Source organism: Aulonocara sp. 'chitande type north' Nkhata Bay, linkage group LG2, assembly GCF_057382095.1.
Source record: "Aulonocara sp. 'chitande type north' Nkhata Bay isolate Kocher_YH1m ecotype deep benthic linkage group LG2, A_spYH_male_GT1.1, whole genome shotgun sequence".
Lineage (NCBI taxonomy): Eukaryota > Metazoa > Chordata > Actinopteri > Cichliformes > Cichlidae > Aulonocara > Aulonocara sp. 'chitande type north' Nkhata Bay.
This window is the reverse complement of record NC_141345.1, coordinates 6,165,731-6,192,743: the sequence shown is the minus strand read 5'-3', so window position 1 is coordinate 6,192,743 and position 27,013 is coordinate 6,165,731. Positions and strand designations below refer to the sequence as shown.

The window sequence follows — 27,013 nt, the reverse complement described above, 5'->3', positions numbered from 1 at the left end:
TTTACTGTATATAAACAGTAAACACAAGCCATAAGAATATAAAAGAATAAGTCCCTCTAACAAATAAAGTATCTCAACACATAAAATTACAACAAATTAAGCGTTCACTTTAGTAAAATATAGCAGGTCAGTAAAACACTGAGTGAAAAGGTCAGTAAAATACAATAAATATATTTCTATAGACCAGTGCTTCTCAAACAGAGGCCAAGTGGGGCAATCAAAACATGATTTGCGTCCACTAAAATTAGTTTTCTGATACAATTCAGCTTCCTTGTTTTTCATTATTTTTTAAAATAGTTAATTCAGACATTATGTGTGACGTGTGAAAATGTTGATAAGCTATAAAGTAACTTTAGTTATTTTGATTAATTAGCATTTATTTACATCCATATTCTCTAATATTTTTATTATATACATTTTATTTAATTTCCATTAATTTTATCTCAAATGATTGTTTTGTTATTTTTATTATTACTTTATTATTTTAGTACATACATTTTTGAATGGACTGTATTTTATTACTTACATTTTTTACATCATGTCATTTTACATTTAATCTATAAATATGTCTTAATTTTATTCATTATTTATAAATTTTAGTGTTTGTTACTTTTATCTCTGAAAATATTGTATTGTATTAATTTAGATTGTACTTTAAATTAATATAATATTCAATATATATATAATATATTACTAACCTAATATATTTTTTATGAATTTTAAATTTATGTATATATTATGCATTATTTTCATGTTTATTAATGTTTTCTTTAATAAATAATTTCAAGTGTAATATATTAATATATTAGCTTATTTTATATTTTAATAATAAATGTGTTTTCCTCCAAATTATTTTTATTTTGGTTTAATTTAATTTGACAAAATTTTTAATTGATCTATTTTGTTTCAACTTGTTTTTCCCCACCAGCAGACGGCGAGAATGCGTCGATGTACAGACCCCTGTAAACCGAAGAAGAAGAAGAAGAAGAAGAAGAAGAAGAAGAAGAAGAAGACGAAACAGCTAGGTTGCTTGCGGCTTTCAATCGTCGACTTTCTGCATCTGTTTTCGTGGAAAACGAAGCCAGCGGCAGGTCCAAGGTCCACGAGTTGTTTTTTTTGCCTGGAGCTGCGTGAATCACCTGAGAGGGTGCAGCGGTGATTTGAGGTGAGCCGCTGATTTTATTTCCTCCTCTATGTTTAGCCGCTAGCTAACTGTTAGCGGAGTTGTTTTCTACACAGGTTAGAAATTAGACGGGTTTTTTGGTTCGGTTTTGTTCGACGATGTTTCTGATTGAAACTCGGCATTTTCTTAGATCACACTTTCAGTTCGACCACAATGAAACCACTGCGCGCTGAATTTCCTAGAAGCCTCTTTCTCTGAACGTTCAACACATCTCTGATCAGAGAGGATTAATTCGGGTTACACCAATCCTGCACAAACCCTGCTCTACATTAATGAAAATTACATGCATTTTTCCCGCTCTATGGCCAACATTTTCTGTTTCTGTGTCGCGTTATAGTTCCACCTGTAAAACACAGTCTACCTGCGTCAGTGTCTCTATATTTAAACAGCTGGTTAAACTGATACTCCCCCCCCAAAAAAATAAAAAATAAAAATAAATAAATAACAAAACAAAAACAAAACACTGATAATAAAAAATGGTCAAAAGAATATGGTAGGCAGAGGAGAAACTGATGCTGCATGAGGAAGTCAGGAGTGGTTGAGAAGTGAAGGTATAAGGGCAGGATATAAATGAGGACAGCGAGATGGTTTCAAGGTGGGATTGCATCAGGGATCTGCTCTGAGCTCCTTCGTGTTTGGACAGGCTGACAGATGAGTTCAGGGAGGAGTCTCTGTTTACTTTAATGTTTACTGACGACACTGTGATCTCTAGCAAAAGTGTGGAGAGGTGAATATATGCTCTGGTGAGGAGAGCAATGAAAGTCAGTAGAAGCAAGACAGAATATATGTGTGAATGGGAGGTGGACATGTGAAGAGCAGAGAGAGTAAACGTTTAGATAGGTTTGAATATCTGGTATCATGGACATTTGCAGAGGACGGAGAGTGGATGTATCGGAGCTGCGAGGCAGGAAGAAAAGAGGAAGACGTCAGAAGATGTTCATGGATTTAATGAAGGAGGACATGGTCTGGTGTGACAGAGGAGGGTGCTGGGATAGGAGAAGATGATGGCAGATAATCTGTTGTACAGACCTCTAAAGCTAGCAGTTTAAAGAAGAACTGTGTTTATTTTTTATTAATTTCTTCTTTATTTTATTGAAGCTTAAACTAACAGCATTTAGGGATCAGCAGGATATTCTTATCACTTTTCTGGTTTTCTATAATGTTACGTAGGGCTGTGCGATATGACCAAAATCTCATAACCTGATATAAGACATCTATCATCCCGATAACGATACAAATCACAAAATTTAAAATTTTCTGTAAATTCTGTGAATCTCGGGCAGCTCGACCTGCGTGAAGCGTTTCTAGTACCTGGAGTCGAGTGTTTTAACTGATGCATGAAACGATGCATTTTTAGACATAAGTTGTAACAGCCGCCGTTTGCTCTGTGAGTATTTATTACACCACGTTCTGCGGGGAAAAGCCTGTTCTAACGTTTGAGTCCAAGGTTTATTTTTTAGCACCTGGCGGCTCTTTTTGGCTTCTCATCCGTAAATACTCTGCATACTCTTTCACGTGATTCGGTTTATTTTGAAAAGTCTCAACAGGATCTTGAGCTTTATTGTGAAAGGTTTATGTGCAAAGTAAACCAGCGGACACGCGATGGTTTTACCGTCGTTAACAACGCATAAAGCAGGCGCTTGTCCGTCTGTAGTGTGGTTATATTAAATATAAGAGAAAGAGAGAACTTTAAGAAATTAATATAGCCACTACGGTGACCATCAAAACGATGAAAAAAATATTGCCGAAACAAACAATAGCATAAAATGAAAGAGAGACGTTTTTATATCGTCATCCGATATATATCGTTATATGAACAGCCGTAATTTTACGTTAACTGTGTACAACTATGGTTAAAAAGAAAAGTACACCTGCTTCAAATTCAAAGGTTTTCAGTATCAGGATGTAATGAAAATCATCTGATTCTTAGCAGGCCTTAAAATCATTTAAATACAACCTCAGATGAACAGCAACAGATGACATATTACATGTGTCATTATTTATTTCACAAAAACCTAGACAGAAGCAGAGTGTGAAAAACAAAGTTCATCCTTACGGCTTACATGGGAATGAAGAGGGTAAGTAGCAGCCGGGTGCTGGTAATCAAACGCATTGATTAGTTGATCTTCATCGAAGCGGAATTATGGTGGTCTGGATTACTCAGGTGTGTTAACAGAACAATCTTCCCAGGAGGGGACATCCCAGCAAATTCACCCGAGCTCAGCCCGTGCAATGATCAACTACAAGAAAACCCAAGAGCTCCGTGTCAGACTACAGGCCTCAGTTAGCATGTTAAAGTTCATGACAGCACAATTAGAATAACAGGTGTGGCTTGTTTGGAAGGTTTTCCAGGAGAAAGCCTCTTCTCTCTGAGAAGAACATGGCAGCACAACATAGGTTTGCAAAGCACAATCGCCTCAAACGAGCTGTCGGCACGGTGGTGGAAGGTTCATGTTTTGGGTACCTTGCAGTCCCTGAGTGAACAGTGAACTCTTTTCTCTACTAAAGTATTCTTGAGTCAAACGTGAGACCACCTGTCCCACAGCTAAAGCTCAGCTGATGTTCAGTTGTCCAGCAGGACGGTGATCCAAAGCACAGAAGCAAATCTCCACCAGTGGCTGAAAAAGAAAATAATCCCAATGCTGCAATGGTCCACACCTCAGCCTGACTGAGATGCTGTGGGTGGGACATTCACAGAGCTGTGCATGAGTGATTGCTGCAAACCTCAATGAACTGAAGCAAGAAGAGTTTGACCAGAACTCCTCCACTGCGATAACTCAGTTATTGCTGCTGGGTTTGTCGTTTTTCACACGCTGCTTCTGCATGTCCTCATACTTAAAACCTTACATCTGACAGAGGGTGTACTTCATCTTTCACCAAAACTGTATCAGGATGAACACTTTTTATGTTTTTGTTTACATTATCAGCAATTTCCTATCATAAAGTAGCCGAGGCAGACGTGACACAATCTAGAAAATAATGGTTTTTTTCCTTCTTCACTTCCTGAGCACGTGGTGTTCACTCTTAAGTGTTTTCTCTCAGGGCAACTCGTCCTCCACCTTCACATCACCTTTTACGTCTTCTGTCTTCCCTGACACCTTCTGTCTGCAGGAAACGCCCAGAGCGTTTCTCCACAGCTCGCCATCATGTCTCAGAATTACCCGTACAGAAAGCCGCCGCCTGACACCGACCTCAGAACTGATCCCGGGCCTTACAGATCTGTGGACTACCGCCACTCCTCAGCGGACCGTGACTTTTACAGGCAGCCACAAGACTCCTTCTCTGTCTCCTCCTCCTGCCCGTCCTCGTCCAGGGGCTCTGGAGTGCTGCAGTCATCGCAGGACAATGTTCTGAGCATCCTGAGCAGCTGCGGTCTGGAGCCCAGTGATCTGGCGCTGCTAGCTGAGCTGCCCGAAGACGTCCTCACTATTGAGTCTCTGCCACACATCCTCAGACAGATCAAATGCAAGAAAGGGACCGTCAAACCTTTCCCTCCCCGGGCTCCGTCTCCCTCCTCCTCTTCCTCCTACCCTCCCAGCTCCTCCTCCTCTAGAGACTGGGACCAGCTCCATCGCACGTCGGTCCAGTACCCGCTGGACCACCTGCCACCACCACCTCCTCCCTCGGAGCAGCTCATGGATCGCTGGAATAATCCGATTACCGTGAGCTCCGGCCGAGCAGAGCTGCCACCATCGTCATCCTTATCATCGTCGTCGTTGGGGTACACGGTGGACTTCCACCGCAGGCAGGGCCCCTCTGATTATGGTAAGGCTGGTCCAGTTCCTTCTTACAGCCCAGCGAGGCGAGGAGATAGAGCGCCGTCATCTCGATTCTCTGAGGCTGGACCAGCTGATTACAGGTCATCAGCGCTGGTGACGGCTTCTCCTCTTCCTAGCGAGCACCAGTCCAAACCTCTGGCAAGCCGCCGTGACACGTCCTCCACGAGGAGCAGTCAGTCCTCGCCCTCAATGCCTACACGGAAAGAAGCTCTGGATTTCCACGGGAAGGTCCCGCCGTCGTTCCCGTACTCGTGCTCGCTGTGTGATATCACTGTACTGTCGCAGAAGGTAAGTGCACCTGTCCTCGAATCTCTCTCTGCAGTCTGTGTGGGTGGTGTGAGGGTCTACATTCAGCAACAAAGGATGATGGGAGCTGCACGTGTCCTATGAGACCGGAGTGCCACAAAGAGAGATGGTAACGGGTTTACTTCCTGTTGTTTTTAGGTTTGGATTCAGCACGTGACCGGCAGGCACCATGCAGATGGACAGCTCAGCCTCCTGCAGCAGTGAGTTTACTTCACATCAACGCCAAGTTTCTCCATCTACTGCTTGCAGGGTTTAATAACACTCTCCCATCTCCTCCACAGGTTTCCTAACTGGGACTGCCGCATGCAGACGGTCCGAAGGTCAGTGACCGAAACCACATCATCGTTCTCACGCCTCTGAACAGAGATCTGAATTTTATCAAAGTGGAAAACTTTGGCATGTCTCAAAGATGAAATGTTGTTTTTTTGATGTGAATAAATAATCAGCGAGCCAAAAAAACATGGATCAACTGAACAACGTGGATGTTAATGAACCCTGAAAAACGTTGACCAATTTACAAGGATATGACATTTAACCAAAGCGCCACATTTCAACAAACGACTGTAAAAATATTTTTTAGTAAGTTTCCCATTTTAAATTGCTCGATCTTTTAAAACTACTTCAGCCTGAAATATAAATGTCAAGTATCAATGATATAGTTCTTTAAAGAATAGGGACCCCAGCTGAGGTGGAGCAGAGGCTGCAAATGGACAGACTGGTTATTGCGTGTAAGCTTCCCACGTGGCACTGCTGGCTCTTCTTCTGTTCGTGCAAAACTCACACCGCCCTTACGCATGCTGAGGAGAGGGGCTTGCAGCAGCAGCAGCCAGCAGATTTGAATTGATTAACTTTTTGACTCGTGACCACTGAAAATGACCACCGAATTACTGTGTCCATGCTTTGAATAGTAAAAAGTAGTGCCATCTGGCGGACAAATAAAATAAAAATTTCAAATTGAAGGCGAGTGATCCAACATTAAAGAAATGCTTTGGTTGATGTCAAGATAAATGTGGGATCAGTGATTTTCAATTGAGCATTTTTTGGCTCCAGGATGAAATGTGGCCATTTTTGTGTAGCTTAGCTATTTTAAACTAATTTAAGGAACTGAGAGAACAATTCTAAAATTAAAAAAAAGAAAGACTGGCAAATATGAGCGATGTTCATTCAGCACAGCCAACTAAGTCTGGGAAAAAAATTAATAAAAAGCTGTGACCCTGCCAAAAATCAATCAATTTTTTATTTTTCTAATAATTGAAGGACGGGTTTTTGGTCCAGATGTTAGCGGTCCTGATATTGATCCAAAGCTGCTGTGATCAGCTTTTTTTTTTTTTTTTTTTTATTGATAAGATGTTTGTTTTTCATTCAGTGGCTCTGTTTTTAATTTGTTTGATCGTCCTCTTTTTGTCATTTTTAGGGACGATAAATCTGAGAAGAAGAAAGATGGAGGAAAAGGCGCCCCGGCAGCTAGTCAAAGTAAGTCTGCCTCACTCGGCTGTGCCTTTGTGTTTACACGTTTAGGTTTTTCTGCTTAAACTTGTTCTTTCTGTTCGGCAGCATCGCAGTCGAATAGCAAGTGGAAGCAGAAGAAGGTAAAGAAGGTAGAGACACGTGTCTAAGATCTCGATGAGGTTCGCTTTAGCCCCTCCTGAATCAGCTGAAAGTCTTTGTGTTTGTTTCCTGTCAGAATTTGGAGAAAGGGAAGGTAGTGTGCATCAAGTTTCCGTCTCAGTCTGTCGATGAGAAATACCTCAGGAAGCTTGCAGAACCGTTCGGGAAGATCATCAAGGTCATCATGTTTCCGTCTCTGGTGAGTCTGCGAGGTTCTTCATCATCACACCGATGATATTTGCATGTTCGTTCATTTAAAGACGAGCAGCAGCTTTCTTTCTCTTTTTTGCACATGAGCATTATTAAAGTGGGTTTAAACCCTGCAGGGCTTCGTGGAGATGGGCTCGGTTGATCAGGCCAAAGACTTGGTGAAGTTTCACAGCAATTATCCTCCAACTGTGAACGGAGAGCAGCTCGTGTTCAGCGTCTCCAGCGCCTTCAACTTTCTCCAGGTAGAAGAGAAACACTTCCAGTGTCCAGTTTTTCCTGCATACGAAAAGTACAGAAAGTCCCAGTGTCAAACGTTTGATTGTTACTGAGAAAAATATCTCAGTCTGGAAAAGCTCCCGTCTCACAAACACAGCGAGAGGTGTCAACATTTATTTTATTTATTTTTTACATGCAGGGAAATCCCTGCTTGCAGGCAGGTGGGGCTTCTGTGTTACAGCCGGGCCATATGAGAGTATTCCCTCTTTGTGACGTTGTACAGTTCAGTATTTAGAAAAACGTCTGTTTTCATTGTTGATAAAGTCTCTTCACACTTTGATGTCTCCTCAGAGCTCCCGGGTGGTGAGTTTCACGCCCGCTCCATCGGGAGAAGACGGAAAATCCGACCTGATCAATATCATCAAACGCTTCGGCCCGCCGCTCTACACCCTGTTCCTGCCATCAATGGTAAGGCTCAGCCCATTTAAAAAACTATACCGGAGAGGAAGACAGTTTCTTTGTTTTTCTTAAATAATCACTTTAAAAGACTTTAGAAAACACATACAAGGTGTTGTTTTCAGGTGTTCGTTGAGATGAAGAACGCCCCTGATGCTCAGAAGCTGGTGGATTATTATCTGTCCAACACTCTGAGGATCAACAGTGACTTGATTTGTGTCTCCTTCTCTGGAGAGTACAAGACTCTCATGTGAGTACGACCGACCCGATAGGAAGGTAACTGGCGGATTATCATCCAGGGGTGATCAGTGATAATGGTCCTGCTTTTGTCTGGTCTGTCCTGTAGGCGGGTTTCAAAAGCCAAGAGGTACGAAGAAGAAAACGAAAGTACAAAGAAGAGTACCACCAAGAGGACAAGGAGCTCAAGCCGAGACAGAACGACAGAAAATAAGAAAAGAAGGTCCAGATCCAGAGACAAGGCCAGCAAAGAGGAACGGACCAGAACAAGGTCCAGGTCCAGGGATAAATCTAAAGAAAAATCCAGCAGAGATGCCAAAACTAGATCTAGGTCCCAAGACAAGTTGGATAGAAAAAGGAAGAGCAGAACCCGGTCCAGGTCCAGAGATAAGTCCACTAGTGAGAAGCGGACCAGGACCAGGTCTAAGTCAGGGTCCAGAGAAAAAACAAAAGAAAAATCCAACAAGGAAAGCAAGAAAGGGTCCCAAGCGAAGAAGCCAGACGAATCGAGAGAAAAATCCAACAGAGACCAGAAGACCAGGTCCGCATCCAGAGACAAGTCCAGCAGAGAGACAAAAGCCAAGTCTACAACCCAAGAAAAGTCAAGCAAAGAAAGAAAAAGCAGGAGCAAATCTAGATCCGTGGAAAAATCCAGCAGAGATAAGAAATCCAGGTCTAGAGAGAGATCCAGCAACAAGTCCTCCAGACGGGACGGAGAAAAGACGGCAGAACCAGAGAAACCAGGTAAGAAAACGCAACACGATGCCAGGACCAGTCGCTCCAGACAGGCTGGTGTGAAATCTTCTTTTCTACACAGATGCAGAGTCCACATCCAAAGGACAACCGTCTCCTCTCGAAGACTCCAAACCTGAAGTTTCAAACACAGAAGAAGTGGAGGGGGAGGCAGCGTGAGTTCCTCATGTTGCTGTTTTTTGTTTTAGGTTTTTTTTTGTTTGCAGAAAAGCCTCTGCAAGTGAAACTAGAACAGTCTTAACTAAAGATGCCACTTCAGGTTGCCTGGAGAGGAGAGCGACATCGAGGGGATGGAGGTGATTGCTGAGGATGGAGAGAATCTGGCAGATGACGATGAGGAGGCTCTGCAAGAGGAAGAGAAAAAAGAGAGTCCTAAAGAGAGAGCACCTGAAAAAGGTAGAAAATGAGAGCTGAGCTTTCACAGCAAAGCTGGCTTTAAAGGAAAACAAAGGAAATGCTTGACTTTGTTAAAAAAAAAAAAAACTCCCTTACAGATGAAGTAAAGGAGGTGATAGGTGGAGAGCCTGGCAATGAGGAGAAACCTGCGTCGGAGAAGGAGATAAAGAAGGAAGAGAAGGAGGAAGTAGAGGAGTCAAAGGAAGCAACAGAGACTCCTCTACAGGAGGATTTGGTAAAGACTTTTAGATGAACATGTTAGTGTGGACATATTTTAAGCTTTAAAGTGGAAAAAAGGGATTCAGTTGGAGCGATGTGCTTTTTCAGGAGGACTTCCCCGTAGACCTGGAAAACTGCATCACTCTGGATGAACTGGAAGAAGATGACTCTGACGACCAAGGTATACCTGGAAGTCTTGTGATGCTGAACACAAAACATATTGTTGTACCAGCACGTTTGGTTGACTTTTAAAGCTCACTGTTCAGTTTCTGATATTCTTCCTGTTTGATTTTGTTGCAGGTGGAGAATCAGCAGATGAGCCCAAGGTAAGTGTTACCTTTAATATAACGGCTGAGTTTTTGTCTGATATGTTGCTGATTTAACAGTTTGTTCTTTCTTTGCTTGTAGTCAACATCGAAATCCAGCAGGGTTTTTTACTTCGGCCACCTGCCACCTAATTACGCCCTCTTTGACTTCTTCCAACTGCTGCGAAATTTTGGGAAGGTGGTGCGCTATTACCTGATTGGCAATCGACGAGAGGTCAGTAAGAAAATGAGATGAGATTAAAAAAATTTTTTTTTTTTAGCTTTTTAAAATTTAAATACCGATTATAAATACATGATACAAAGGAAATATCTTTTTAAATGAAAATCAAATTTGATACAGTTATTAGCCTGAATACAAACTGCATAAAGGATACATTGATCATATACATCATTCATCACAGTCATTTTCATGACCTCTGTCAGCTGATAGAGGAATCCAAACTGTGTTGATTCAGCCCAGCAATAGGAATGATGATTATAATCCCTGTGCATCATCAGGCTCCTCCATCCTATTGGATAAAAAAAATAATAATATGGAAATTGATTGGCCAGCCAAGTTGGCTTGAGGCTATCTTACATTGCTGTGTTTGTGTATGTTGGCTTTGGTATTTGCTACTAGCAGTAAGAGTTATAGTAATTGCGTTGATCCTGTTTATGTTGTGACCCTTAGAGTTCAGAGTTGAGTGGATTCTTTACCTTTGGGACCATTTTCAGACTCTTTTTGTGTTTCAGGGTTTCATTGAGATGTCGAGTTCTTCAGCGGCCCTGAAAGCTGTTGAAGAGCTCGTCAGCAAACCAGCCATCCACAACTGCCCCAAACTCAAAGCCCGCATCTCCACCAAATACTACAGACTTGACAACGGGTCCGAAACCGCCTCTTCACTCTTCCTAATTTCTTTTCTGTGAACTTTTAATCATGAAATTCATACTTTACCCCTTTCTTGCAGATGGGTTGTTCACTCGGACGGCAGCAATGACAAGGACAGTCGAGGCAGGAAGCGCGAGAAACGAAGCAAATCCAAGACCTCAGACCAGGACGAGACCGACAGGAGGTCTAAAGGGAGGAAGGAGTCCCCGAAGAAGACATCAGAGAAATCAGGCAAAAAGACTCCAGAAAAAGATTCTGGGTCAAAAAAGCCTCCAGAGAAAGACTCATCAGGGAAAAAGACCCCAAAGAAAGAGTCCACATCCAAAACGTCTCCAGAAAAGGATGCCAAAAACATCTTGGAAACGAAATCCACTGGGAAAAAGACTCCAGCGAAAGATTTGCCATCTAAAAAAACTTCAGGTAAGGATTCTACAACAAAAAAGACTCCAGCGAAAAAGTCCGCATCCAGAAAGACTCTGGAAACCAAGTCTACATTCAGAGAAACTTCAGCAGAAGAGTCCAAAAAGTCTCCAAAGAGGGAATCGTTGGACAAAGAGCCTCCAGAAAAGGTCCTTAAAAACGGCCCGGAGAAGGAATCCGCAGGGAGAAAGACTCCTGAGAAAGGGTCATCGTGTGCAGAGATTCCAGACAGCGAGACGCTGGAACCAAAAGGAGCTCCTGACAATAATTCAGTGCCTCAGACAACTGTGAAGAAAGAACTAAAGAAAGAAAATACTCAACAAAATGAGGAACCAGCAGCTGATAAAGCGCCATCTGAAAAAGATTATATCAAAAAGGAAACACCATGCACATTCAAGCAGGAGGAGGAGGAAACACCAATAGACGTTTGTATGGAAGCAGGACCAAATGTGAAAGATGCAGAGAGTCCAGATCCACCAGTCTCCTCTACAGAGCCCTCAAAACCACTACCTGAACAGGTATAACTGAAAGCGAAGGTGCTGTGATCCCAGCTCAACAGAAATATTAATTTCCCCAGGATAACATCAAAGTCTTAAATGCCATTTCACATAGTTTCAAAACGCCAAAACAAAACGGCCTTTTTAGAAACAAAATTTCTAAAAAGGCATTCCCATTGTGTTTGACAGATCTCAAATGTTGAATCAGCTGTTAAAATAGCTCCATTCATTTTATCTGCAGTTCAGTCTTAAATATGTAGTTTTGTTCAAATTGCCTCAGCCATGAAATATTTCTTATTAAAATTACCTGTGCGATGAATAGACTTTAAATGTAAATATATTGCACAGCAGTTAAAAACACAGTTAATGATGGAAAAAGATTTTTGGCCATAAATAAATGAAAATCTGCCCTGAAGTGCAGGATTAAAGCTCATGACTGATTTGTTACTTTCAGGACGCGAAGCCCCAGTTTGAACCTGCAGAGGGCGCTGCTGAATCTCAGAAACCCACCAAACCTGTTGGTAAGAAAGCCTCTGAGCTTATTTGAAATCCCATTTAGTTACAGTTTAGTTTGTTGCTTCCTGTTGCATAATAAGGAAGTTTAAACACGTGCAGCGGTGCATTCACTGTCGCTTGTTTGTTTTGTAGGGACGGAGTTCGTGCGACCGGTCGTCGGTTATTTCTGTAACCTGTGTCAGCAGATCTTCGCTGAAGAGGATGAAGCCAAACAGCAGCACTGCAGCAGCCTGTCGCATTACAGCAAATACCAGGTGGAGGGAAAAAAGGTTTTAATGTTAAGTTTTTATTTTTCAGCTGAATTTAAATTAAGTCCTTGTTTTGTTTGGTTTTTCAGGAGAAGACTGGGAGGGATCCGTGGACGAGCTGAACATCTGCAGAGAAATTGGTTACCTTCAGATTTTATTAATTGACTTTATCAGAGCTGAAACGGGACTGAGATCCTAAACATGATTTGATTTCTGTCTGTTCTCCACTGGACTTTGAGTTTCTGTACAAAGATTTTGTTTTTTAAAAAGCTTCTGCTGAAAAATCCAAAAATGTATAAATATTTAAGTTTTATGTCATGCAGAACAGCAACTGTATGTTTGAGAAAGGGTGAGATGTGACTGTAAAAAGCCACTTGCCTACATTTCTGTTAAGCTCCAGGCTCTCTCCTACTCGAGTGCTCTAGTCCTAAAAGGTGTTGATTGGTCAACCCAGAAAATTTAGAAACAAATACCAGGTTCTAGTGCTGTCAGAATATTAACTGCTCCCTGGGCTCTAATCAGTTTTTGTCTAATTGTACTCATGCCGCACCTTCACAGAAGCTATGTAATTTAAGAATCTGTGGTGTTGTCAAATAAATAATCTCACATGAACAACAGTGGTTTTATTATTTTATTTTTCTAAAACATCAACAGAAAACTCCAAAAAAAGTGAGACTTACAGTTCAACATGTCAACCCAGGAAGTCGTGACGCCGTCATAGATCAAAGACTAGTTCACGATCACAGCCATTGATCTGTCGCTTCATTGTTTACAAACATAACACTGATGTAGCGGTGAGACTGCGGTAAAGAGATGAAAATCGAGCCGTGACTAAATGGCACGAGACCAATGGTGACAGCACAAAACACTGGGTCTTTTATTTTGAAAATAACCAGATTATTTTAAGATCACGGAGGTAATCTGGAGTAAAATCACATTTTTATGTGACCTGCGTGAACTCAGGTGACGTGTAAGGAGAGTCCATCTTCAGGACGCTGTAGCTTAATCATGGGAAAGATCTGAGCAGAGGGGGAGTTGGGGTCGCCTGATGATTCTGTTGATCCGATGTTTTTAGATGAATAAAGAAAGTGATTGACAGCTGTGTAAACACCTGTACGGTATCAATTTTTTGTTTAGTTTTAAAATTGGGATCTTAAACACAGTATTCCTTTTGCTGACCGTTTAGACAGAAGAAGAACCAATAAAAGAGCTAATCAATACCTGCAGAAATGAAGCAAAAAAAAAAAAAAAAAGGAGGCGTGGCTACAAACAGAGTCCTTCAGGGTTCAATGCCACAGAGCGGCAGCAGAAAGTCGCTCCGATGTGTGCTTCAAACGTTGCTATAGAAACAAAGATTTTTAAAAAAGTCCATCCACACTTCTTCCTCAGTTTCAGATGTTCTCACGGCGTTGTCGTCTTCACCTTCTTCTCCGCTTTGCTTTGCTCCTTCTCCAGGTATTTCTGAAAAACAAAAACTTCAGTTTGTTTGGTGGAGCCGTGTGTCAGATGTGTGGAGCTGATTCAGGCTCAAAGGTCATGTGTGGGTGGAGCTATGAGTGGGGCGGGTTCTCACCTGGAGCTTGTCGTAGTGCGCCTGGCTGCTGCAGTGCGTCTTCTTCGCTGTGTCTTCGTTGGAGTAAAACAGGAAACAGATGCGGCAGTAAAAACCTGCTTTCACATGTTCGACACCTGCAGGAAAACAACAATCGTATTGATGATGACGCCTTTTTTTTTTTTTTTTTTTTTTTTTTTTAACATAAACCAGCCAACTGCCTGGTGATCAGAAAGTGTCCTCACCAATGGGCGTGTTGGGGTCGTACGGTGGAAGCGGCATAGACGCCACGCTGGGTTTGTTCTCAGCAGGAGGAGGAGCCTCGGTCTCCCCGCTCTGATTGGTCGATGTCTCCATCTGCTCCACCAGCTCCTCCTGTTTCTCCTGAGAGGAGAGAATTTGTTTAATCCAACTGTATTTTAAGTAATCAATAATCACGCCGTTATCGGTCATTAAAGATCTTCAGAAACGACTCACGTCCTCGCTGCTCCTCTCAGCAGAAACTTCAGGAACTTTCTCCGCGGCCGACTTTTCTTCCACCGCTGTCTCTTCGCTCACATCAGGGGTCTCCATTTCCTCCTCCTGCTGCTTCTCCTCCTTCTGATTCTCCACATCCTCCTTTTTCTCCTCCTCCACCTCTGGTTGGGCCTCCTCTTTAGGTTTCTTGGCCGGTGGTTCCTCGGCATCTTTCGAGAACTTTTGTGGCGAGTCGTCACTCGCTCTCTTCACGGTGTTCGGCGTTCGATGGCTGAGTGAACACAGTGAGATGAGACAGAGCGTTTAATGTGACACAAACACAAACTCCCAGCATGCACCTCAGTATGCTCTTCACCACAGCCTCAAAAACAGGACTGCAGATAAAACTGAACAGAACCTTTGGACTAACAAGGTGTGACCCTTGGTCAAAGCTTTAAAATGTGATGTTTCATCAACACTACAGAATAGTCGTCTGACCCGACAGTCAGCTGGTCCCAAGGCTTTCATAGAACCTCAACAAAGCTTATAAAACATCAGAAAGAGTTGTTTGACTTTTCACCATCGAATGTTTTTCTCAAAATTAGCAAACCAAAGAGTGAAAATCCCTGGCCGACATTAGAGGGCAGGCTCTCGGGACACTTCAACATAAAAACAGTATTTAAAGTTTAAACAAGTCGAAGTTTTCATGACTGAATTGTTTTTTAAGTTTTGTGATAATTTTTTTTGTTTCCTGCACAGTGATGACATCATGCACTCAGATGTCAGCCTGGAGATCATTCTGGAAATACAGGATTTTCCAGCAGTTAATGGCAGAAACATGTTCCAGCGACAGTTCCTGCTGCTTGTGGTAAAAGAGTGTTTCTAGATTGGTTGTAGTTTTTATTTGGTCGCCAGTCGAACAGCCGTTAGTGGTGACTCATGCACCCAGGGGCCACAGAAGACGACGATGACGCTCACCCGTGTTTCAGTTGCTTGTACTTCCTGCTCACGTAGATGGTCAGGCGCTTCCCGTTTAACTTTGGCGACTTCGCTTTATAATCGGCAGCCATCTTCTCGGCATCCTCGGCATTGTACATCTCGAGGAAACACTGAGGAAAAATGTTGGACAGTTTTAAAGCAGCAGTAATTAAACGGATTCAGTTCAGGCGTGCGGTTGCCCTGGTTCTGTACCTCTCTCCGGATCCTGTTCAGGAAGTACTTTTTGACCTTGCCAAATGGCTCGGCGAACTTCAGGATTTCCTCGTCTGTGTATTTGCTGTTGGGGAGCTGACCGATGTACACCACCTTGCTGGAACCGGACTGAACAGCAAGCAGAAAAGAAAACGTGATCAAATCAAAGAAAGGAGTGGGGGAAATTCAAAAGGTCTCAAAATTAATTCATTATAATCCTAAAGGCTGCCGTAAAACAGACGTTACTGATGCAAACTGAGCTTTATAGAACCTTAAATACACTCTGAATCAGTTAATCTAGCTCATAATCTGGATTAAGAGTATTTATATAAATCTCTTAATCCAGAGTGACCGTAGATTTATTGAGGAAGCATTGAAGCTATTTTTTTGATATGTGGAGAATTTAACTTCAGACACTTCCTAAGCAAAACTGACTATTCATCCACTGCCCTGTTGTCCATCGTTACCAACATGAAGCATACTGGGAGTAATCCTTGAAGCCCTTTTCTAAACTGGAGTAGTTGCTGTCATGTTTCAAATGTTATGAGGGAAAGAGTGTGAAATATACAGACTCTCGTGCAGAAGGTCAAACATCTCGCTTCGATGTTCACAATGTTTCAGACCTCGTCTGTATTTACAGGGATCAGAAATGACCTTAAAACTAAAGATGAGGAGTTCAGTTCCCTTAAATACTTTCTCACTCCATACTAAAAGTCTAACATGTTACAGTCAGATCATCAGCCTGCTTTTGTAGTTTAAAACTGGTTAAAAGAGACTCTGAGCAAATGAGTCTTCCGCTGCTTCTTTAAACAATCAACAAAATCAAGACAGTGCAAAGATGGAGGTAAGGCATTCCACAATCTGGGGTTAAAAGGAGATTGTGGGACCATTAACAGCCTTTGTCTTCTGTGGGGATATGAGATTTTGGCCATATCGCACAGCCCTACGAGAAGCTCAGAAATATACGCTGGAGATTAAAACTGGGGGCTGCCTTTATCTTCACCAGTTTTTTGGATTTTAGATGGCCGATGTTTCACGTGGTGCATTTCATTTGTTCGTGGCTCAGTTCTGTGACAGAGCAGACTCAGACACATGAATAGAGGTTTCAAACATGTCTGACAAAGTCAAACAAAGTCGCGTGGTGTAATGAAATAAAACCAGCCGAATGCTCACCTGGATGGTGGGGTAGCTCATGGAGTGACTGATCCTCACCGGCCGCCCGCACACCGACGCCGTGATGTTCCCGTTGTAGAAGTTGGCCATCGCCCGTGCTTCTTCTTCTGTGGCGAACTGAAGGAACGCCTTACAAGGGAGAGGAGACAAACAAAGAGGTGTTTAAACGGCACAGAACAAATGTCTGTAACGCGTACGCCTTAACCTTAAAAGATGCTTCACAAGTGACTGAAAGGAGCTCTCAGTTTTACTGATTTTCAAAATTAATCTCTAATTTTAAATATTTTAAATACTGTGAGTGAGTTCTGGAGTACCTCGGGTCTCAGGTCCAGCACCAGGTGTTTGACCACCTTCCCGAAAGGCTGGGCGAGTTTCAGCAGCTCGTTGAGGTACTGGTACCCTCGCCTGAAGCCGACGATGTTCACCACCCTCATACCCTGATGGGAGGAGCAAGAATTGAGGAATTCCAGTGAAACAGAGTGAATGAAAACAGGTTTCTGAACACAGATTATGTTGGAAATCTCATAAAATGTCGAAAGTAGTGCAATTTCATATAAAACTAAAGTTATTGTGAATCAAAAGTTCAATTGCAGTTGAACTTTGTCAATCTCCCCTCACTCACAAACTATTTGAACTATTCAACTTGAGGGAGTCATTAATTCACCAATGAGCTCTCCACCCTTCAGTTGTAAAACAATAGACCACAGAAAAGGTCAAAATATTTCAAATGTATTAATAAAGTGAAAAACTGAGATTCTTGAGATGCAGTGATCCACAGAAACATGAAGTCAAATATTAAAGGTATCAGAGCGACGGCGCTCAGGTACGTACCCCTCGCCTCGTGTTGTCTGCAGAGAAGAGGAGACACAAACAGAGAGGAAGATGTGCGTTAATTTCAAACACCTTTTTGTTGATTGAAGACATCGTCCCCACATCCATGAAGGAAAATGACTTTTTTAAGGAAAAGCTGGTGCTGCAGCACATTACAGGTACAAGTGTTAACTTTGATCTCTAAATATTGATCTGATCAGGTACCGATATTGTCCGACTCTCCATGGGCTTCGTCGTTGTCTTCCTCCAGCTCGTCCAGCGTCACAAAGTCCTCCATGTTCTCTGGGAAGTCCTGCTGGAAGAGACATCATTAACACACCTGTGCCACTCCTGGATTACAGACTGAAGGACAGAGCAGGTGCATCACCTCTTCTTCGGGTAGATCTCCCTCCGCTGCCTCCGGCGCCTCTGAGCTCTCTGCCGCCTCCATGTTCGCCTCCTCTTTGCTCTCGTGCTCCTCGGCCGAAGTTTCTGTTTCTGCCGCTTCCGTTTGTGGCTCTGACTCCGCCTCCTGCTTGACCTCACTCGTGTCTCCAGGTGTGTCATCAGTGACATCATCAGTAACCTGTGTGCAGTTCGGTTTAATTCCAGGAATCACTTTTGGCTTTAATATATTTTTCTTCATCTTTTTTGTTTTCTCACCTTCTCCTCCTCTTTCTTCTCCTCCTCCTCCTCCTGTCGAGCATCCTCAGACTCCTCTACCGTCAAATTCACAGACTCTGCTCCCTCTGACTCCTCCCCCTCTCCATCAGTTGCTGCCTGCTCCTCCCCCTCCCCATCCTCCCCTCCTTCCATCACACCTGAGACTTCCTTCTCCTCCTCCTCTTCCTCCTCCTCCTCTGGCTCTGCCTTCACTTTCTTCTCCTCTTTCTCTTCCTCCTCCTTCTTCTCCTCCTCCTTCTCCTCCCTCTTCTTGTCTTCTTTGGACCTGGAGGTGGATGATTTGGATAAGGTGGTTTTGGAGGAGGTCCTGGTTCCAGTGCCGGAGGAGGTGGAGTTGGCTTTGCCACTCTTCCTGTTCGAAGCGTCTCCTCCGCCCTTCCTTGCGTTCACACTGCGTGAAGCACAGAAGCATTAATGCATTACTGACTTAACTTTTCTTACTCAAGTTAGCTTTATTACTTATTTACTTTCTATAATTACTTTTTTTTGGTCAAATTTACTTTATTTTCTTTACTTGCTTTTTGTTAACTTAATCCAAGTTACAAAATTCTGTTAGTGTTTCCTACTGCACAGAAGAGGAAAGAGTCCTGCACCAGGTCACAGACAATGTCACGGCCATCACGCGTCTGAGGTACTCACTTGAGGGTTTTGTACTTGGTGCAGACATTGAGGCGGATCCGTCTTCCTCGGATGGTGAGGGGGTTCACAGTGTAATACTTCACCAGCATCTCTGCATCCTCTGCAGTTCCCAGCTGGATAAATGCCTGCACACATGGAAAGTCAGACTCATTTTAGCTCATGGAGGGCGTACAGGCCAATTTTGTGACCAATAAAAAAAAAAAAAAAAACAACAAAAAAAAACACACTTTCCACACTATCCACAATCACGAAAAGCAGCATTAAAAAAACATTAATGAATAACTGAATGTTAGTTAGAACTACCAGACCACATGGCTGACATGCCAGGTTTAAGCAACACTGGTGTCTGAAAAATTTTGGGGTGGTGGTCGAGGGATGAGAAGTTTGGATCCAGACAGATCCCTGCTCGACTTTTAAGGCTTCAAACTTTCCTTTTTGCTAAAGCTTAAAGTCAGCGATGGCACCAGTACCTGGTCTGTTAAGAAGAGGTGTTTCTCCACAACACCAAAGCGCTCAGCAATGGTCAGCAGCTCCTTCTTCTTCTCATCCTCGCGGGGCAGGTTGGAGAAAAAAACTACCTTGCTGGCTTGACCTTTGACCTCCCTCACAGGTCTGTCCATCAGTCGATCCATCGGTCGGTCCATCGATCGCTCGTCTTTCTGAGGGTCAAAAACGGAAACCTGTGAGGGTCTGAGTGTGTCAGAAAGCAGTGAGTTTTATTTAACCGGCGAGGGCAACATTACCTCGATGAACATGAGGGTCTGGGACAGGTAGAAGGAGATGGATTTGCCGTACAGAGATGCCGGGTGCTGTTTGTAGTAGTTCACCACATCCAGAGCTTCTTCATGAGTGCTCATCTCCAGAAAAGCCTGATGGACACAGATATTAGACTTCAGGTCTTACTGTGAAACAGGAAACAGGTCAGATCCTGTGGTTTGTGATCTTTAGGACGACGATACTGAAGCTTGACTCGTTTCTGTAAAGTGTGAGGGCTTGGACTGAGCGATGGTCAAAGTTTTTCCTCTATACAGACTTTCTGGGGAAGTTTTTCCTTAAGTTCAAGTCACCCTTCTCTTTTTTGGTTTATTTGGTGCGCTTGTTTAAAAATCCTTCTGAAAAATCAACCCTTATTTGACCCGTTTAACTTTATGAGTTATGTGACATATTCAGCTTAATTTAAATAAAATTTGTAGTTAACATTTTGTTCTTTTTTAAACTTTGATTATATTTGATCCAGACATCATTTTTTGCCATTTATGTAGATTTTAACTTGCTGCAGTCAGTACGTTATTAACTTATACTGAATTTTAGTTTGATTTTTATTAAGCTCACTTTGTTTTATTGAAGCATATATTATTATTATTATTATTATATTACACCATTTTATTTAAGATGCGCTAACGTGATATTTCTTTTTCTCTCCTTTTTAAAAAACATTTTGAAAATTGTTCTTCTGAGTCAGAGCAAAACACAAATACTTCAAACAACACATCAAAAAAATTATTTGTATTTTCTTAAAAAGAAGAAGAAAAAAGAAAAAGTCCAGACATCTGACACATCTTCGACTGACTGACCTTCCTATGACTCATTAGTCTTCCCTTTCTGATTTATATTAAATTACATGAGTCGTCACATTTAAAATCAATCGCTACCTCCGACCCAATCCCGACAGAATCAGCTAACCTCGCAAAGCCCAGCAAAATCTTACCTTCACACAATGAATATTTCCAGTTACAGCCCTCAGAGTTCATAGGGGTGCTCAGAATTTTTGCACTTTTAATTTGTGTTATTATTTTTACTTTAATTTCATGAGTACAGCTGGTTTCCACATCAAATTCATGTGAGTGTCCCAATCTAAAGCCAAAATCTGTTTGTTTTTTTGTTCCCTATGATTTTTAAAAATTATTAAAAGGTATTTTTTCCCTTCCTCAGATTTGAAATGAATGAAGTGGAAACAGCGAGGTGAGCTGTCCTACCTTGTTCTTGAGGATGAGGTGCTCCCTCAGGCAGCCGAAGCGCTCAGCGAAGGCGAACAGGGTCTTGTTGCTGAGAGGCTTCCTGTCGTATTTCACCACCACCACCCTGCTCCTCAGCTGAGGACACGACATTTAACACTGCTGCACCGTCACTGAAGCACCACAAAGCTTTTCAAAGATATTCTGGATGACGTGAACTTTTAAACAATGTGTTTGGCACAGAGGGAGGAAATATGTTTACTGAAACCCTCTGAAATCCACAGGGTCAGAGACACAGCAGGTGACACAAGCGTTCAGACTGACCTTATTCAGACCCAGCTGTCCAGGACCTCCACCTCCACCTGACACAGAAAAACACAATGTTTAGGCCACCAATTTAGGATCTTTTAAGTGACCAAAATGACCATGCAGGGTTTTTATTTTATACAGAAATAAACTTTTTAAAGGCTCTGATTACATTAAATTAGGGTTGTGCGATATGACCAAAATATCGCAAAAACATTTCCCATCCTGATAACACTTTATATCACAAAATAGCGCATTTTCTGTAAATGCTGTGAATCTCGGGCAACTCGATTTGCGTGAAGTGTACCTGGAGCACACGACGCCTGAATCTATACATTTTTAGATAGAAGCTGTAATGCCTGCCATTTTCATTGTGAGTATTTATTACATGGCGTGCTGCTGGGAAAAGCCTGTTCTAATGTTTGAGTCTAAAGATTATTTTGAGCACCTGACTTCTCTTTTTTATCTGTGATGGTTTTTGTGCCCGAACATTTTCAGAGCAATTATTTAATAAGTAATGTAAGTCAGCAAGTAAATAAAGTAAGATAAGTAAGTACAGTAACAAAAGTATAGTAAGTACACTAACCAAATTAATAAGGTAAGTATAACAAGTAAAGTAAGAAAGCTGAGTAAAGTAAGCCAAGTAGAGCAACTATAGTTTATTTATTTTACTCACTAAAGTGATCACAGTAAGTAAAGTACACTAAATACAGTGAGTACAATAAACAGTAAATGAAGTGAGAAGAGTAAAGAAAATATGGTAAAGTAAGTACAGCTAATAAAGTGAGTAAAGTCTGACAAGGAAGAAAACAAATTACAGGAAGAAAAGCAAAAGTAAAACATGTTTAGTTTTGCTACTTATCTTACTTAAATAGAGTAAGTATGTACAGTCAGTAAATAAACAGAAATAGTAAAAGTAAAGTTAAATAATGAAGTCATTAAGTAAGACAAGTAAACTAAATAAACAAAGGAGTACACTGAGTACATTGAAAAAAGTAAGCAAAGAAAGTAAAGTTAACAAAGTACAGAGAGTTAAATAAGTCAGTAAGTAAAGGACGGTAAGAGTAAAACTACATTAAAGAAAATACTGGCGGCAGCCTCTGCCACCTCTCAGCCTCCTAGTAGATGCACCTATGGTATGAATTTCAAAATCCTGCATCACCTTGTTCTCAAATTGTTCAAACCTAAGTCAAGTCCATGAGAAAAATAAGAAAGCTCTGGCTGATTCATTCAGATAAGTAAAGTAGGTAACAAAACTAGGTGTAGTAGGAAAAGAATGTGCGTAAGTAAAGAAGGTAAAGTAAGATATGTAAAACAAGTACCGCTAGTAAATGAGGGAAAATAGGAACTAGGTAAGTAAGTAAAGTAAGTACAGTATGTACAGTAAGATAAGTAAAGTAAATAAGACAGACAACTAAGTATTGAAACAAAATTAAAGATAATTTACTTAATTCCTTTAATTACATAAGTATAGTAATTAAATGAGTATATTATAATAAGCTAAAGTAACTAAATTAAATTGAGTAAAAAGACTAAGCTAAGGATGCAAGTGAAGTCAGTACATTAAATGAACAAATAAATGTTCATTATATTAAAAAAAATGATGGATTTAAAATATCACGATCGGCCCTTTAGAATTTTAAAAAATACATAAGGACAAGTTAAGACGATTTATGTCCTGGAGTGGACTAAAACCTCCAGCAATAATGATAACAGTAATAATTAGAAGAAGAAAAAGGCATCTGCATGTATCTTACCCCAGCTCGAGGACATCCCTCCCATTGGTCCTGAAGACATGGGGGCGGGACCCAGCAGCCCTGCAGACAGGTTGGGGGTCTCTGACAGACCTCCACTGGAAATAAATGAACTAGGGTGTGAGTCAGTTATCAAACATCTGGATTATTAGAACAAAATATAATATGATGTAATACAATATAAAAATTACTCAATTAGCACAAACAAGCTATAGAAGCTGCAAAGAGTCTGTGAACCCCAGAATTTGATTTTTTATGATATGATGTCTGATTCTCAACTGCAGTCTATCACAGATTTTACTTTAATTTGAAGTATTAAAGTATTTTTACTTCCAGTGTGTGAACAGACTGAAGTGTAATGTCCCCCTCAGTTGCCTGTAGCAGCATGTGGGCCGACTCTGCTAGTCCATGTCATGATTTCACTTCTGAGTGCTTCAATGACAGCACAAGCTAACTTAGAAATGCTAGTGCTATCATTGCTATCACTTAGCTTAGAAATGGAGTCCACAATTCAGTCATGATTACAGAGAGCAGCAGATGAATTATTTTCTACACTATAATTACTGTTTTGCTAACAGTATCAGTGTCTCTTACCCTCTGCCTGAGCCCATACCGGGATCCCACTCAGGATACCTAAAAGAAAAAACAAACAAACAAAAAAACATTCACACAATATTAAACATCTATTAAAGAGGGAAAGACCTCCGAGTTCAATCCAGCATAAACCAAGTAGGTGACACATCTTGACTGACTGCAGATGGTTTCAATGTTTTGGCTCACTGTTGTGTATTAAGAGCGACTCACATGTCAAGAAGCTGCCGTCTGTTTTCAGCATGGCGGAGTCCATTAATGTGTTGATTCCACTCCTACAAACACATCTAGAGAATGAGTGACGCTCAAACACTTTCATTTCCTAACATGGAACCTCTATATTAAAGGTCCAGTTCAAACAGTTATTAACCTTAAGTGGTTCATTCAGAAAAGCACCCAGGGAATTGTTTTTGTTTTGTTTTTTAAACTAAGTAAAAAATATATATATATTATCACCTGTTACTTAAAGGGTATGATAAAATGGTTCCTGTACCGTTTTAAAAATTAAAGGAGTGCTTTTTAAGATCTTTTAGAAATGACTTAAAAAAAGAAATGAAAAACAGCATTTGATGCCTTTTTTCCAAGAAAAGAAAAGGGTAATGTGGATCTTTTTGGATTCTAAACTGGCTAGACAAAACAGTAACAGTCACTGATTTTAAGAAGGTTATAAAATACCATGTGTATATTTCTCAAATCTTTAGCAAAGGCTTGGGAAATAGAACATTTTAAGACCATTTTAATTCCTTTTTTAAAAGTTCATACTTAATGCCCCAGAAGAAACCCTGACACCACAAACTAAAGAAAAACAAACACAAGACCCCAGCTGCCAAAAGTCTCACAGGTTTAAAAGCTGCCAATTCGATAAGTCCATGAATGTGTGAGGAGCTTTAAATGTTTCATGTTGGAGACACAAGGAGCAAATCAAGATCCTCCCAGGACTTTGTTAAAGCTAATGAAGTGAAAAGATCAAGTATATCAGACTGAATGTGTAACATGAACAGCTTTACCAGCTCATGTGAACAGATACTAATTATAAAAAGAGATTTTTGGTTTAATTGGATGACCGCTGGAAAGATCCAAATCTAACTGGTCAATGCTGGAGAGCTTCAGCTGAGAAAATGGAGACAGGGAACATGTTGTGAGGAGATACAACAAGGAAATTATATGAAGTAAACCGGACCTGAATCAGCGCCTGTCACTGACTGAAGGAAGACTGGAGCTCAAACAATTACAGTTAGTCCGAGAAGAAAAGAGGAAGCAGGTTGGACGTACTCACCATGGTGGAATGAACGTCAAAGTCACAAAGAGAGCACACGTGGGGGAACATGGGGGGCATGACTCCCAAGAAGTCTTGGACTTTTCCGTTTGACGGGGAGCCCATCCTCCTCTGCATAAAGACGGGCTCAGACGGGCCCATGCCGAGCCCACTGCGGTGGGAAAGCTCAGAGTATGGCCTCTCTCTGCTCCCACCTCCACCGCTGTAATTTAAGCCATAGCCCCGGCCGGAGGAGACGTCCTGCAGGGAGCTGTACCCAAAGTCTGTGGAGGACTTGGCTGAACCTTGTCCCAGAGAAGAACCGCCCATCCTCCCCACGTGTCCCTCTTCCCAGCTTCCTCCTCGATACGCAGCATCAGAGGACATGGCCGCCCGCCGCTCTCCTGCTTCCCCCTTGCGACTCTTCAGCTGTCTGAGGATGTGTGGCAGCGTCTCCACACTGATCTCCTCCTCAGGGATTTCAGCCAGAGCGTCCAGGTCAGAGGGCGACAGCCCCAAACTGGCAAACAGCTTCATGGTGCTGCCAAGATTGCTGGTGCTGCCGCCACCGCCGCTGCCACGTCGGGACATCTGCCCGCTGCCGTCCTGGCCCTCCATGCCCATGCCCATGCCCACACCCATTGGTCTGTTGGGACGCTGCTCGTTCATGTTGAAGTTCAAGGTTTCTGCAGCGGCCAGGAGCCCCCGACCCACAGCGAAGTGTTTCTGAGCACCGTCAGCCTGCGTCTTCTGAGACATGATATCAAAAAGTCTGTCCCGCTCTCTGGATTCAGCACAGAGAGCCAAGATAAAGAAGGAAACGGGCGCTGGAAAGGTCTTCAAAGATGACAGGAACTTAATGTGGTCAAAGAGAGCAGGAGCTCCTTTTCTTCTGTGGTGGCAAGTCTTATTTCTGCTGAGACACAATGAGGTAGAAAAAGCTTCAAACAAAGCCTCTCCTAAGAAAACAGGAGCCAGTGGAGGCCCTGAGCAACAGACGGAGGAGCACGACTCTGATCTTTACTGCAAAGGGAACATAGGAGGCGGTTAAAGGAGGAGAGAGAGAAAGATTCACCTCAGCCCAGCAGGAGGAACATGACCTGATGCAAACAGAGTGATGGAGACCGCCTCACTGAGGAAGAGAAACTCTGAGTCCACGAAAACATCGACAAGAGGCGAGATTACAACGAGCCTCTGAGTGAATCACAGCCTGACACAGACCAGGAGTAACATCTGTGCAGGTACAGTGAGAGGAGAAGGAAAGCTGCAGCAAACACGCCTACGGGGGAGGGGCTAACAGCTAAACTAAGCTAAATGCGCTAATATCATCCATAAACACTACTCTGTTTAGCCTGACATGTTTTAACTAAAAGCATAGATAATTAAAACTAGGCGTCCAAAAGTGAGTAAAAGCAGACCGACAATGACTCAGACAAGCTGTGTAGCTAAGGTAGCTAACATTGCTAACACACGTCGCCTGCTACATGCTAACACTAGAATAGGTAAAACCCTTCAATTATCTGATATTTAACGTGCAAACTGTACATGAAGCTGTTGATATATAACGTGTATAATGAGGATTAATCTGTAGACACAGACGCTCTTACCCTTTCTCCAAAACCTTTTAGATCAGTTATTTATGAGCCTGCGTGAGAGACAACCGCACACTACGAAGTATCGCGATATTTCGTCTCAACTCACAGCGGGTTTTACTGAGGTTTCTCCGCTCTTCGCGGTTCTTTTTCTTCTTTCTAGTGCAAATAGAGGGCTCGGCAAGTTCTTCTGTCTTTATTACTAGTTAATTAAACTACTCTTATCATCAGCAAGACCGAAGAGCTGGAAGGACAGTTAGGGCTTGTGAATAAAGTTTAAACAATGGACTCTCCCCCCGTGCTCCGTTTAATGGTACGTCTCAGTACGATCACGTGTCTGAATGTAACGATCAAACAAAAGGTGTCTGTTCAGTTTGTATGAAAGCTCAAAAATCTGCAGCCAGTTTTAAATACATCATTTAAATACATCATCTTGAATGTCATCTTTTTGTAATTTTAGGATAATAAAAAATAAGAGAAAGGAAATAAATCTCCTTCGTTCACATTTATTTTAGCTTCACAGGTTTACTTATTTCTGCTTAAACATCTTGTTTTTCTGAACAGCAGCATCAGTCAAACTAGAGGAAGGTAGTGAGGAAAACTGTTGAGAGAATGAGGTTGATTACCTGGCAGAAAATAATCCAGGTAGATGGATCACCTGATCAACCGGGTAAATTACAGTGGAAGCCCAGCCAACCACATGCTGCCTCATGCAGAAGTAAAATTTTTTGCCCTTTATGTGGTACTGAAACTGAAAATTATCAAAGAAAAACTGATGTCTTTGAAAAAAAAAAAAAATCTTTTTATTATTTTTGGA

The 27,013-nt window shown here is 41.9% G+C and overlaps 2 protein-coding genes across 9 annotated transcripts; one reads left to right on the top strand and one right to left on the bottom strand.

Moving 5' to 3' along the window:
- Window positions 1-992: 992 nt before the first annotated feature.
- On the top strand, window positions 993-12,853 carry LOC147337361 (uncharacterized). Of its 4 annotated transcripts, none has more exons than XM_086304094.1 (22): window positions 993-1,165; window positions 4,295-5,250; window positions 5,407-5,468; window positions 5,550-5,588; window positions 6,683-6,741; window positions 6,823-6,857; window positions 6,953-7,075; window positions 7,203-7,328; window positions 7,654-7,770; window positions 7,884-8,008; window positions 8,105-8,739; window positions 8,813-8,903; window positions 9,008-9,144; window positions 9,243-9,379; window positions 9,472-9,544; window positions 9,664-9,689; window positions 9,772-9,903; window positions 10,422-10,552; window positions 10,637-11,495; window positions 11,929-11,995; window positions 12,123-12,244; window positions 12,328-12,853. In XM_086304094.1, the coding sequence occupies exons 2-22, from the start codon at window positions 4,330-4,332 to the stop codon at window positions 12,358-12,360; spliced, it is 4,050 nt and encodes a 1,349-aa protein (XP_086160220.1). In that variant the 5' UTR covers window positions 993-1,165; window positions 4,295-4,329; the 3' UTR covers window positions 12,361-12,853. The 4 variants fall into 4 exon arrangements, with proteins under 4 accessions (XP_086160220.1, XP_086160203.1, XP_086160212.1 ...); XM_086304077.1 differs by having other exon boundaries at window positions 6,823-6,866; XM_086304086.1 differs by having other exon boundaries at window positions 4,226-5,250; window positions 6,823-6,866.
- Window positions 12,854-12,855: 2 nt separating this feature from the next.
- On the bottom strand, window positions 12,856-26,444 carry LOC147337360 (uncharacterized). 5 transcript variants are annotated; one of them, XM_086304213.1, is made up of 22 exons: window positions 25,680-26,444; window positions 24,626-25,517; window positions 23,563-23,624; window positions 23,353-23,391; window positions 22,762-22,856; window positions 21,023-21,060; window positions 20,720-20,836; window positions 19,487-19,612; window positions 19,214-19,402; window positions 18,744-18,868; window positions 18,084-18,495; window positions 17,809-18,006; window positions 17,646-17,736; window positions 17,442-17,458; window positions 16,925-17,047; window positions 16,611-16,739; window positions 15,438-15,566; window positions 15,225-15,355; window positions 14,268-14,538; window positions 14,036-14,174; window positions 13,812-13,927; window positions 12,856-13,699 (listed from the first exon to the last, which is right to left on the bottom strand). In XM_086304213.1, the coding sequence occupies exons 2-22, from the start codon at window positions 25,361-25,363 to the stop codon at window positions 13,640-13,642; spliced, it is 3,345 nt and encodes a 1,114-aa protein (XP_086160339.1). In that variant the 5' UTR covers window positions 25,364-25,517; window positions 25,680-26,444; the 3' UTR covers window positions 12,856-13,639. The 5 variants fall into 5 exon arrangements, with proteins under 5 accessions (XP_086160339.1, XP_086160349.1, XP_086160329.1 ...); XM_086304223.1 differs by having other exon boundaries at window positions 24,626-25,520; window positions 26,212-26,444; XM_086304203.1 differs by having other exon boundaries at window positions 26,212-26,444.
- Window positions 26,445-27,013: the final 569 nt, after the last annotated feature.